This window comes from Schistocerca serialis, chromosome 4 (genome assembly GCF_023864345.2).
Source record: "Schistocerca serialis cubense isolate TAMUIC-IGC-003099 chromosome 4, iqSchSeri2.2, whole genome shotgun sequence".
NCBI lineage: Eukaryota > Metazoa > Arthropoda > Insecta > Orthoptera > Acrididae > Schistocerca > Schistocerca serialis.
In genome coordinates, this window is record NC_064641.1 from 25,163,149 (window position 1) to 25,174,583 (window position 11,435).

An 11,435-nucleotide genomic window follows, 5' to 3' on the forward strand; every position below is an offset into this window, starting at 1 on the left:
TGGACATCTGTCCCATCCTAATATTCCATGTGCCCTGCCTCATATCTGTGTCAACTGTGGAGAGCATCATTCCCCTTTCTCACCAGCCTGCGGGATTTTACAGCAAGAAAGGAAAGTTATGGAATACAAGACCCTGGACGAGTGACCTACACTGAGGCCAAGAGGAAATTTGAGCGCCTACATCCTGTGGCTATGACCACCTCTTATGCCACCACCATGAGAACAGTTGTAGCCACATCAGTTCTGCGAGTTCCTCTCGGCTCTCAGAGCTGGAAGACTACACCTGCCCCCTTGATGGTAGGGGGCACTTCCCTCCCTGTTGCTCCCGCACCATCTACCTCGGGAGCACTGTCCTCCCAACCATCAGGGACACCAGTCCCCACTTCTCAGCTGGAGAAGCGTAAGTCTTCTTCAGCTCCTTTCACTAGGAAGGGGTGCCTTGGGTCATTCCCTTCCCAGGTTTCTGCTAGTGGGAAAGATGACACCCGCTAGTGTCTGAAGTGCCCAAAAGCAGCATATCATAAGGCTTCACGATCTTCTTCAGTCCTGGAGACTGAATCAGTGAAGCCCACTCAGCCAGAGAAATCAAAGGATCAGTGAGAGCAATCCAGAAAGAAGACTCCCAAGACCAAGGGAATTGCAGTGGCACCAACACTACTGCTGCCTACAACCTCTGCATCTGAGGATGAGGTGAAGATTCTGGTGTCTGCTGAAGACCTAGATCTCACCAGACCCTCAGACACAATGGATGTAGCCTGTTCAGGAAATAAGTCGGTGGCAGCAGGTGACCCTGAGGCATAGACTACCTCATTGAGTGTTTCACACCGTCCCAGTCTCACGATCATGTCATCCTCCAGCAGAATTGCAGCAGTGTTTTCCACCACTTGGCCGAGCTACGGCAACTGTTAAGCTTTATACCTGCTTTCTGCATTGCCCTCCAGGGAACCTGGTTCTCGGCAATGTGGACCCCTGCCCTTCGCATCTACAGGGGATATTACAAGAACCATAGTGAATATAATAGTGTGTCAGGTGGAGTTTGAGTTATGTCCTGAACTCGGTCTGTAGTGAACATGTGCCCCTTCAAACCCCTCTTGAAGCTGTGGCTGTCAAAATAAGAACGACACAGGAAATAACTGTCTGCAATGTATATCTTCCTCCAGATGGTGCAGTACCTCTGAATGTATTAGCTGCACTGATTGATCAACTCCCTAAATCTTTCCTACTTCTGGGAGATTTTAACACCTGTAACTGCTTGTGGGGTGGTACCATGCTTACTGGGCGAGGCAGAGATGTTGAAACTTTCCTGTCACAATTCGACCTCTGCCTCTTAAATACTGGGGCCACTACACATTTCAGTGTGGTTCATGGTAGTTACTCGGCCATTGATTTATCAATTTGCAGCCCAGGACTTGATCCATCTATCCACTTGAGAGCACATGACAACCTGTGTGGCAGTGACCACTTCCACATCTTCCTGTCACTGCCCCAGCATCAGGCACACGGATGCCTGTGCAAATGGGCTTTAAACAACGCAGACTGGGTAGCCTTCACATCTGCTGTCGCCGTTGAATCTCCCCCATGTGGTGCCATCAATGCTGTGATAGCACAAGTCAATACAACAAGAATTTCTTCAGCATACCGAGCGAGGTGGCGCAGTGGTTAGACACAGGACTCGCATTCGGGAGGACGACGGTTCAATCCCGCGTCCGGCCATCCCGATTTAGGTTTTCTGTGATTTCCCTAAATCGCTCCAGGCAAATGCCGGGATGGTTCCTTTGAAAGGGCACGGCCGACTTCCTTCCCCATCCTTCCCTAATCCGATGAGACCGATGACCTCACTGTCTGGTCTCCTTTCCCCAAACAACCCAACCCAACCCCATATGGGCTTCACAACGCATGATGTGTCCTTCCCACTTCAGTCCCCTCTCCCTAATAACAGCCACAGTCTTCGGCATAAAATGCAATCCCTCGTTCTCTAGGGTGCCCTCGGTGAAAGACAGTCAGTTGGTGGTAGCCGGAAGTCGCTGAGCCCATTAAAGAACTTCAGCGAGCTCTACAGCGACATAAGCGACACCCTTCCGTAGGGCATTTAATAGCTTTTAAGCAGCGCTGTACCCGTGTTCGCCCCTTATGAAATGATGGAAACAGGAGTGTTGGGAGAGGTATGTGTCAATCATTTGGTGCCCCCATGTCACCTTTCCAAGATCAGACGTCTTTTTGGCTACCAGACCCCAAAAGGTGCCCTGGCATTAACATCAGTGGTGTGTTATCTACTGACGCAAACACAAATTGAAGAGCACTTTGCTGAGCACTGTGCTCGAGCCTCTGCCTTGGAGAACTGCCCCCCCCCCCCCCTCCCCCAGCCTTTTGCACCCTCAAACGGCGGATGGAGAGGAAAGTCCTCTCATTCACTACACACCACAGTGAACCCTATAACACCCCTTTTACAGAGTGGGAGCTCCTCAGTGCCCTTGCACATTGCTCGACACAGCTCCTGGGCCAGATCGGATCAACAGTCAGATGATTAAACATCTCTCATCTGACTACAAGTGATATCTCCTTGTCACCGTCAACCGGATCTGGTGCGAAAGCATCTTTCCATCACTGTGGTGGGAGAGCACCATCAGTCCGGTGCTAAAACCCAGTAAAAATCTGCTTGCTGTGGATAGCTATCGGCCCATCAGACTCGCCAATGCTTTCTGTAAGTTGCTGGAACGTATGGTGTGTCGGTGGTTGGGTTGGGTCCTGGAGTCACGTGGCCTACTGGCTCCATGTCAGGGCAGCTGCTGTCAGGGTCTCTCTATCACTGATAACCTTGTGTCCCTCGAGTCTGCCATCCGAACAGCCTTTTCCAGGAGCCAACACCTGGTTGCCGTCTTTTTTGACTTGCATAAAGCATACGACACAACGTGGCAACATCATTTCCTTGCACATGGTATGAGTGGGGTCTCTGGGGCCTGCTCCTGATTTTTCTCCAAAACTTCCAGTCGCTTCTTACTTTCCGTGTCCAAGTTGGTGCCTCCCTTAGTGCTGGTGCTGCTGCTCGCAGTGTGGTTTCAGTTGCCCGAGACTGCAGTGTGTGTGTGTGTGTGTACACGTCTATCATTGACAAAGGTCTTAGTGACTGAAAGCTTTGTTTGTGACAGTCTTTCTGTTATACCTATATGTGATTCAGCATCTCCGCTATATGGTATCAACTTTCCTTTTCACAACACCCTCGTAAAAACTGAGACTGCAGTTCTGTAGGTGTGTTTCCGTATTTCTTGCCTCATTTTATTCATTCATTCATTCATTCATTCATTTGATTACCCTGATCTTCATTCTGAGATGGTGTCATCTGATCAGGTAGCAGAAACTGCTTCCATTGGTTGCAGTACATATGCTTGGGTATTTTATGTTTCATCAAGCACTTCAGTTTTTGTTTTATTCTGTGTTATCTGATTCAGTTTGATGATGACTAGTTATGTATTAGGGAGACACAACAGAGCCATGCTGTGCAAGACTAATTACCCAGAGGGGTTGCCTGGTGTCCCTGAAACTCCATTCATCCATTCATGACACATCTTCTCATCCAGTACCCTGACACCCCTCAGCTCATATGGGTTGGGTACCTGGTGAATTGGGTAAGGTTTATGAAAATGGATGTGAGAGAGATGGGGCATTGTGTGACACACTTCATGTGTGTCATTTTCTGAGGCCTGTCCAGCATGAGCGAACCTGGCAGTAGCTCTGGTACAGCTGTCATAGCTCTCAGCTTCACGCGAACGTGTAAGACTCTCCATCTGCACGGTCAGTACTTCAACAAGGCTTTGTCCCCAGAGGAGTACATTGTTCAATCAACAAGATATGTATTTCTTAGGAATATCATTGTTATATTGCCGCATAAGTTCATAGAATTTTTGTTTTCTGTGTTGGTAGTCTGGTTGCCATGGGTTTATTTATCGATTGGCATTTTTTTATTTGTAGTTCACTGTTCCTATTGGGAGTTTACATTTTGTCATCTGGAGATAGATAGTGGATGTGTGGATACTAGAAAATGGAGTGCCAAGTTAAAAAAAATCAGAACATTTTCAACCTATTCTTCTGTTTGAGTTCAGTAGAGGGATGACAGCAGTGGAAGCAGCCAGAAACATTTGCATCATGTGTGGGGATAATGTTATTGGACAGAGCACAGGAGGATTGTTTTGACTTTGTGACTCCATGTTCAAGAAGACCTGTGGGATTTAATGAAGAGCATTTGCACACAATGGAGAAGGTTCAAAAATCGGTTTTGTGAGTACTGGATACTGTAAGCCAAAATAAAAAAAATCAGCTGGTGGCCATATGTGCATCTCTGCTTGCTCGTTATCAGTTGGCTCGTGAACAACCTCAACCATTTGTATCCAATATCATTACTGGTGATGAGAAATGGTGTCTTTATGTGGACATAAGGAAAAGAAAGGAATGGTTGAGCCCAAAGAAAGCAGAAACTCCCCACACAAAGACCTGCATGCATCCACAAAAGATAATGTTACACACCATGAAACAGCAACAGTTTGGTGTACTACGAATTGCTTGCAGATGCAAGCCAAGAACAATGACCAAGAAGACTACATGAAGTGTGTGGACACACAGAATTATTGTAGGTGGTTTATAAACAAGTTTATATGGGACGATGCCATATTAATGCCATTCTTATGGCATAGATTTACTTGTAAATATTCCTTTAAAAGGCAAAGCAAAGTAACCACAGTGGCACACAGCACCAGAAAACTGAAATGATTCTGATTATGGCTTATCCATCACTCTTGCCTCTGTTGGCTATGGCAGTACGGTCATCATTTCTTTCTTATACAAACATACAGATATTTAACAGTAATCTCTTCTATAAGATTCGGCTTCTTTGAATTACATTTCTGAAGTTGGTATGATATGAAGTCATATCTGAATTGATTATTACATGTGATTAAATGTTTATACTGATTCTGGGAGTACTTTCTCAATAAAATTCTCATTATTTGCCTAAGGGGATTGGCCATTTTCAGTTTTGACATTACCATTACTAAATTTCTGTCTGTTTTTGCATTCTTGTGGAGATCTCTGAAAATATGCTGAAACTTTAAATGAAACACTCTCCTAAGCCATTTTCTGGTTCCGCGACAATAATCGTAATATAACAACTGTCACTACGTAAATTTAACTTTAATGGTGATGGACAAAGCATGCTTTGATGATTTTTAAATAAATATTGTAGAGAATTGTATATTATTTCAGGCTGAGCAGTCCTACAAACGAAATCCAAAGTTATTACAACAGCTTCAATACTGTGAAGACTCTGGGATACCTTTAGCAGCAATCCTTGGTGAAAGTGAACTTCAGCGAGGTGTTGTAAAACTGAGAGATGTGAAGACTAGGCAAGAATCAGAGATACCAAGAGATTTGATTGCTAAAGAAATTCGTAACAGGCTGAGCAAACCCACATGATAATTTTGTGTTACTATTCAGAATTTCATGAGGAACTATCATAACAGTAAGAAGACAAAATGTACGTTGAACAGTTTTGTACACAAGTTGTATGTTTTATGATAAATACTCAAACTTGTATAAGCTGAAACAAAACATTGTTACCTCTGAGTGAAACATTGTGAATGACAAGGGATTTTTTTATATATATATATACTACAGCATTAAGCTTAAACCAGTTTGTTGCAACTGTCTTAAGATATGTTTTGTTCCCTTTTTCATGTTTGCTACCACCAGAACTGCAAGGTTTTGTCAAAAATTAAAATTTTATTGTAAACATTGTCTAGCCAGTTTTCGCCTTGGAGCCCATTATGAAGTGATACTCAGAAGCAGTCAGTTGTGGCTATTGAAAGAAACATTAGACAACATTAGACAACATATGCATCATTTGTCACATACCACAAGTGTCGTTCTTGTGAATCAGGGCACAGCATCTCTTACCAACATGTATTAGTGCATAGTCAGTGTATTTAGTCACAGCAGAGCAATAGTTTCAACTTTAATAAGTTTGTTGCATTTGGTCAAAAGTAAAGAAGTTGATCTGTGTGATATTTTATGCTGAATCACAAACAGACACAAGGAAAAGATTGCTAAAAGTTTAGTGTATGGATAAAAAAGTCCTTCAGAAGCAGAACACACATGCACCGTGGTGGGTCCTGTCCACGAGCACTCTGGGCCTGACTGCAGGCTGGCCCAAACGGCCATAGACTCTGTGTGTGTGTGTGTGTGTGTGTGTGTGTGTGTGTGTGTGTGTGTGTGTTTCTGCTTTTGAAGGAGAACTTTTCTTTCTTTAAAAGCTAAATTTTAGCAATCTTTTCCTTATGAGTTTCTGCAATTCAGTGCCTCCCCTATGTGGTGAGTAGCAATATGTCCTTTTCATAATATTGTTATTATTCCTTCCTGGATTTTCCATTGTTTGATAGTTCTGGTTAATATCCAAGAGAGTTCTACTTTACTCTTCCGTTTAAAGTAAAAGCTTATGACATAAGATAGGTAAACACTCATGGCAGTATATTTGCCTAGTAACTGAGAGTCAAGTTTGAACCTTGCTATTGAATTGCTTCTAATTAGGTTTTGGTTGTTGTGCTTACTGAAATACAAATTCTGGGAATGAGCTACAGTTTTGTACTGGCAGCATGTATTCCAGTTAAGCACTATGTTTCTGTTTATTACGTGATTGTGTATGTTTAGGTGTTGTCATCTAAAGTTACCAGTTTTTCTGTATTCAGTTAAACTGTTAATATTTGTCTCCATACATCTTGGAGTGTTACACAGTCTAATAAATTTAATTCAGCTTAATACAGACCAATTAATTCCATACCTTTTTTAGCACTATAAGAAAACTGTAAATTAAAATTTAATGTAGGTATTGGCCATTGAAGTATTGGTATAAATCTCAGAAGCAGTGATACATCACCCAACCATCAGTTAATGGTTGTATCTATTGGACCAGAGAAATGCTGTTTCCTGTTGTCAAGAAATCCCTGTACATTCCAAAGTTAAATTGTAATTTTTCTGACTATGAGCCTGGGGAAGCTCTGTGTGTACTGTATACTACCCTTCATTATCCAGGTTCTTTGAAATCACAAATTCTCAGTAACATTGATTTAGTGTGGAAGCGTAAATCTTGCTTGATGTGTATTATAAAAATATTGAAGTGAAGTGTATAAAGTTCTGCAATGTAATTAAAAAATAATTTCTCTTATTGAGGATTTGTTGCAACTGTTTCACCACTGACTCGTACATTAATCTTATTTTCTATTTCATTGCTTGTAAATTTACATTGCATTGGTGCACTGTATTAACAGGCAGACAAATGGTGTGATATGCAGTACAAACTTGAATGGACTGTTACATTAGTCTTATGATATATAGGACAGGAAACATTGTAAGGGTGTTGGTAAACTGTGGTATATAGAATAGTAAATTACAAATGAATTTAGTTGCCATGGAAATTTAATTTATTGATTGCACCAATGAGGAATTGCTGTATGAATTGACATGTAGAAATCTTCTTAAATCATATTAAATTCTACAATGTTTTAATTAATAGCTGTCAGGCTTTCTTCATTGAGAAATAAGAAGATTGCATCATCGGTGAGATTCTGACAGCTAGTTCATTAATACAACTCCAAATTTTAACCTTGAAATTATTTTTTTTTTCTCTCGTATTTAGCTTAGCTTGTGATTACCACAAGGAAAATTTTACACATTTCAGTACTCAGCTGTCCGATTCTAAATTGTATAAATAACCATCATCATTTTTTTTTTTTTTTTTCACCACGGGCATAGTTTTCTTTGAACATAAGCCTCTCCATTTTCTCAAGCCTTTCCATACTCCTGTCATTAGTCTGGCCAAGTCGTCTTCTCAAAATACTTCCTTCCACTAATTTTAGCCACTCACACCTTGGCCTTTTACCTTCCATTTTCAACATGTTCATCTTTTTAGAAACTCCTCTCATCTACACTCTTCACATGCCCATATAATTTTGACATTTTTTCATTTTTATCTTGCAGAGGCTCCTTAGGTATTATCTTCCTTCATTTATCATCTTTTGCATTTTCGTTAAAGCTGTTACTTCTAAAAAAAGTTGTTTCACTTGTTTGCACCACAGTTTTTTTCCTTTACCTTCATGGTCTATTTCTGTAGCATAAAATGTAATTGGTGTATAATTTATTTGGTATATCATCTTCTTAGTTTCTGGAGAGGGGGCGGGGAACACTAGTTTGTTTCATATCATTTTTGCCACAATTCTTATAAAATTATCAGCTTTCTTTGCACATTGACAAATCTTGTTGTCATTTATTCCATTTCCTCTCTTACATTCCCTAGGTACTTGACATGTTCCATCATTTTCAACTGTTCCCCAACCCAGTCTCATGTTATGGGTCTATCCTTTCCCCTTGTAGTGACCACCATCTCGTGCTGCTTTGCATTAAATTTAGGCTGCACTATTGTGTAACTTTTTCAAACCTCTAATTGCTTCTGTATTTCTTCCCAATTGTTTCCTCACATCATCAAACTGCCAACAAACAATATTACTGTAATTCTGATTCCTATCTCTTTTGCCACCCTTGTGATTATGTAATCCATCACAACTATGAGATTATTTCTTTGCTTCTACTGCTCTGTTTTTTCTCCTTCCACTCTTGCACAAGTTACACTTCCCAGGGACAATTTTTTTATCCTCACTTCACTCTTCTTCTCTATTCCTTTGCTCCCAAGTGCCTCCCAAACTTTACTTCTGGATACATTGTTGTATGTTTTCTCCAAATTCAGTAAAGCTGTCGGGGGATCTCTCCTGTAAGCATAGTGGTGTTCCAGCAGTTGTCACACTTCAAATATGTGGACATTTGTGGTCTGAAATCATGGCCTGGCCTCAAACCTTACTTTTCTTCCCTATCCACTGTTTGCCAATGTCTCTTCACAACCTTCTCAAAAATTTTTATACAATGGCACATAAGAGTAATTCTCCTATAGTTTTTTAATTCCTTTTAGCTTTCATTCATGAAGGCAGATATAGTTAATCCCTTCTTCCAGTCTTCAAATGTTCTCGTAGCTGTATACAGCCAGTTTGTCTCCACTTCTTCTGCTGCTCAAATCATTTCCACACTTATTTCATCTAAAGCCAATGCATTTCCACTTTTCATGATTATCAGTGCCTTCTCAATTTCTGTTCACATTAGAGCTTTTTCTGGTTGATCCTCTTATCTCCTCTAGAACTTCCTCCAATACTTCATCTCGATTCAGCAGTTTGTCAAAATATGTACCTCGTATTTCTTTGTGGTCCTCTCATTTTTCTACCTCATGCATTTCTTTAAGAACCATTTTTACATTCTTCTATTTCTGCTAATTCCACAGAGTTTTTTTTTCTGTCGCTACCCTGTTCCGTTGTCATGATCCATTTTTTCACCCACTTTCTCCTTTCCTTTGTGATCACATTTTGTGCCTCAGGTATGGAACACAAATCTTCACTGTTAAATGCCACTAATGTATGCATGTGACTTCTGTATTGAGGAATTCCTTTCCTAATTGTTCTTTATTTTTGATCATTAATCTTCCAGATCACAGGCTGTTGCTTTCACTTTTTTCTTCTTACTTTTGTTTTAGTCTATATTCCAATGTGGATACCGGTGTCAATTGTATTGTTGGATGTAACTGAATAAGTGTTGGATAAAATCTTCTTACATGAGCATATCAGTCTCTCTCCACTTTATGAAACCTGCTATCCAAAGCCAGAAAAAAGAATGATACAATGTTATTTCTGTGTTTGCAGTAATATGAACTGAGAGTTTAAAAAAAAATCGTTCAGACCTTGTAACATTGTGTTCTGCAGGGATAGAGGAATAATGGATTAGTATATAGGAAAATAGGCAAGAAAGTGAATAAAGCATACACATTTGTATGAAATTGAAAACTGTAGTTACAGTATGGATTTAAGTAACTGAAAATCCAGTTTCTAAAGGATAAATTCTGTTATGTATGTTTTGTTCAGACGTACATAATCTTTGGTAATTAATGAAGTTGAGATAAGAATGCAAACACAGTATTCATAAGTAAAATGAGGATTAATGCTCAAAATAAAATTGTATAAATACCCTTTGACAGATGCTCCATATGTCTTTGTTTGAGTGTTAGTTACCATTACTGTGCCTATTGCTGGAGGTTTTCGTAGCATTTATGGTTTAATATATTTTGCACTCTTGTTTTTTTGTACGATACACTGTGGTAGATATGACAGTACCTTTACATTTGTGTCAGTACATCATACTGGAAAATGTAACTACTTCCATATGATTAGCTTACACCAATGTGACACGTGTATGTATCTGATCATCAGTATTAAACATGTTGTATGATGATTTTTTTTTAAGGTAAAATGATTTAATTTTATTTATTTATTTATTTGTATGCAGTTCTTAAATGCTTGTCTGTAGAGAGCTTTGGTGTGTTTAATCTTTTATTTGGCAGAAAGTTTTTTCTTTACAAATAAAGGTTTTCTGAACATCTCCCTTTTTCATTTTTGTACAAAGTCCATCTTATACATGAAATCATTAGCAACAAATGAAGCATGCTTGAAGGGTTTTTGAAGTTATATATATATATATATATATATGGTGGTTGAGCACCAACACAAGTGACAGTTCTGTTCCCTTCCTTTTAATTTCCTAGTGTTTCAAGGAATTCACATGGCCAAAGAAGCTAGCTGTGCCAAAGAATAGATATTTACTGCTCATCTTCTGTCCGTAAAATGTGATTTTATCCATTGTGATGTTCCTCATATACTTTCCTCAATTAGATTAAATAATTATTTGTTATTAAATATAAAATAAAATCTTTGTATTAATGCAGTTGTAAGAAAACATTAAACATGTGATATTGTATATTGTTCATGTTGGATAACAGTAAAAATAATGACTTTCAGCAACTCTGACCCCAGGGACTTCTGTGTCTTCCTTGTAATCAAGCAAATACTTTCTGTATTTTTAGAACAATAAGGATTGGTGCATAGTGCACAGAAACACACATTAGAAAATATATATGTCTGGGTTTTGAGATCTTGATCTTTTTCTAGTAAGAGTTCACATATTCACACAGAGACACCCAAACATACGTGCCCGCGATTGCTGCCAGATTTATTACTGAATATCGGTTGATGTGAATGGATGGATTTATAGTCATCTGAGAGGTGGAGATTAATATCTGGGAAGGTGGCACATTGAGTTGAGAAGACCAGGTGAAGGAGATGTTTGGAATAAGTGTTTAGGTTATGGAGGAAGGAACAGACATTGATGTTGCTATAGCTCAGATCATCAGTGAACCTGAAGTAGACAACCGGTTTTAGGTGTTGACTGGATAGGAAGGATTTCTCCAGATGACTCATAAATAAGTTGCCATAGGATGGTGCCATATCAGTACCCAGGGCAGTGCT

At 39.8% G+C, this 11,435-nt stretch overlaps 1 protein-coding gene across 3 annotated transcripts in view; it reads left to right on the forward strand.

The window, feature by feature from the left end:
* The window catches only part of LOC126473660 (histidine--tRNA ligase, cytoplasmic), a 55,202-nt gene extending 44,212 nt beyond the window's left edge, over positions 1-10,990 (forward strand). For all 3 annotated transcript variants that reach the window (XM_050100893.1, XM_050100892.1, XM_050100891.1), the window contains one exon: positions 5,254-10,990. In XM_050100893.1, the coding sequence (XP_049956850.1) occupies positions 5,254-5,463 (210 nt within the window). In that variant the 3' untranslated portion in view covers positions 5,464-10,990. The remainder of the gene's footprint in view (positions 1-5,253) is intronic.
* Positions 10,991-11,435: the final 445 nt, after the last annotated feature.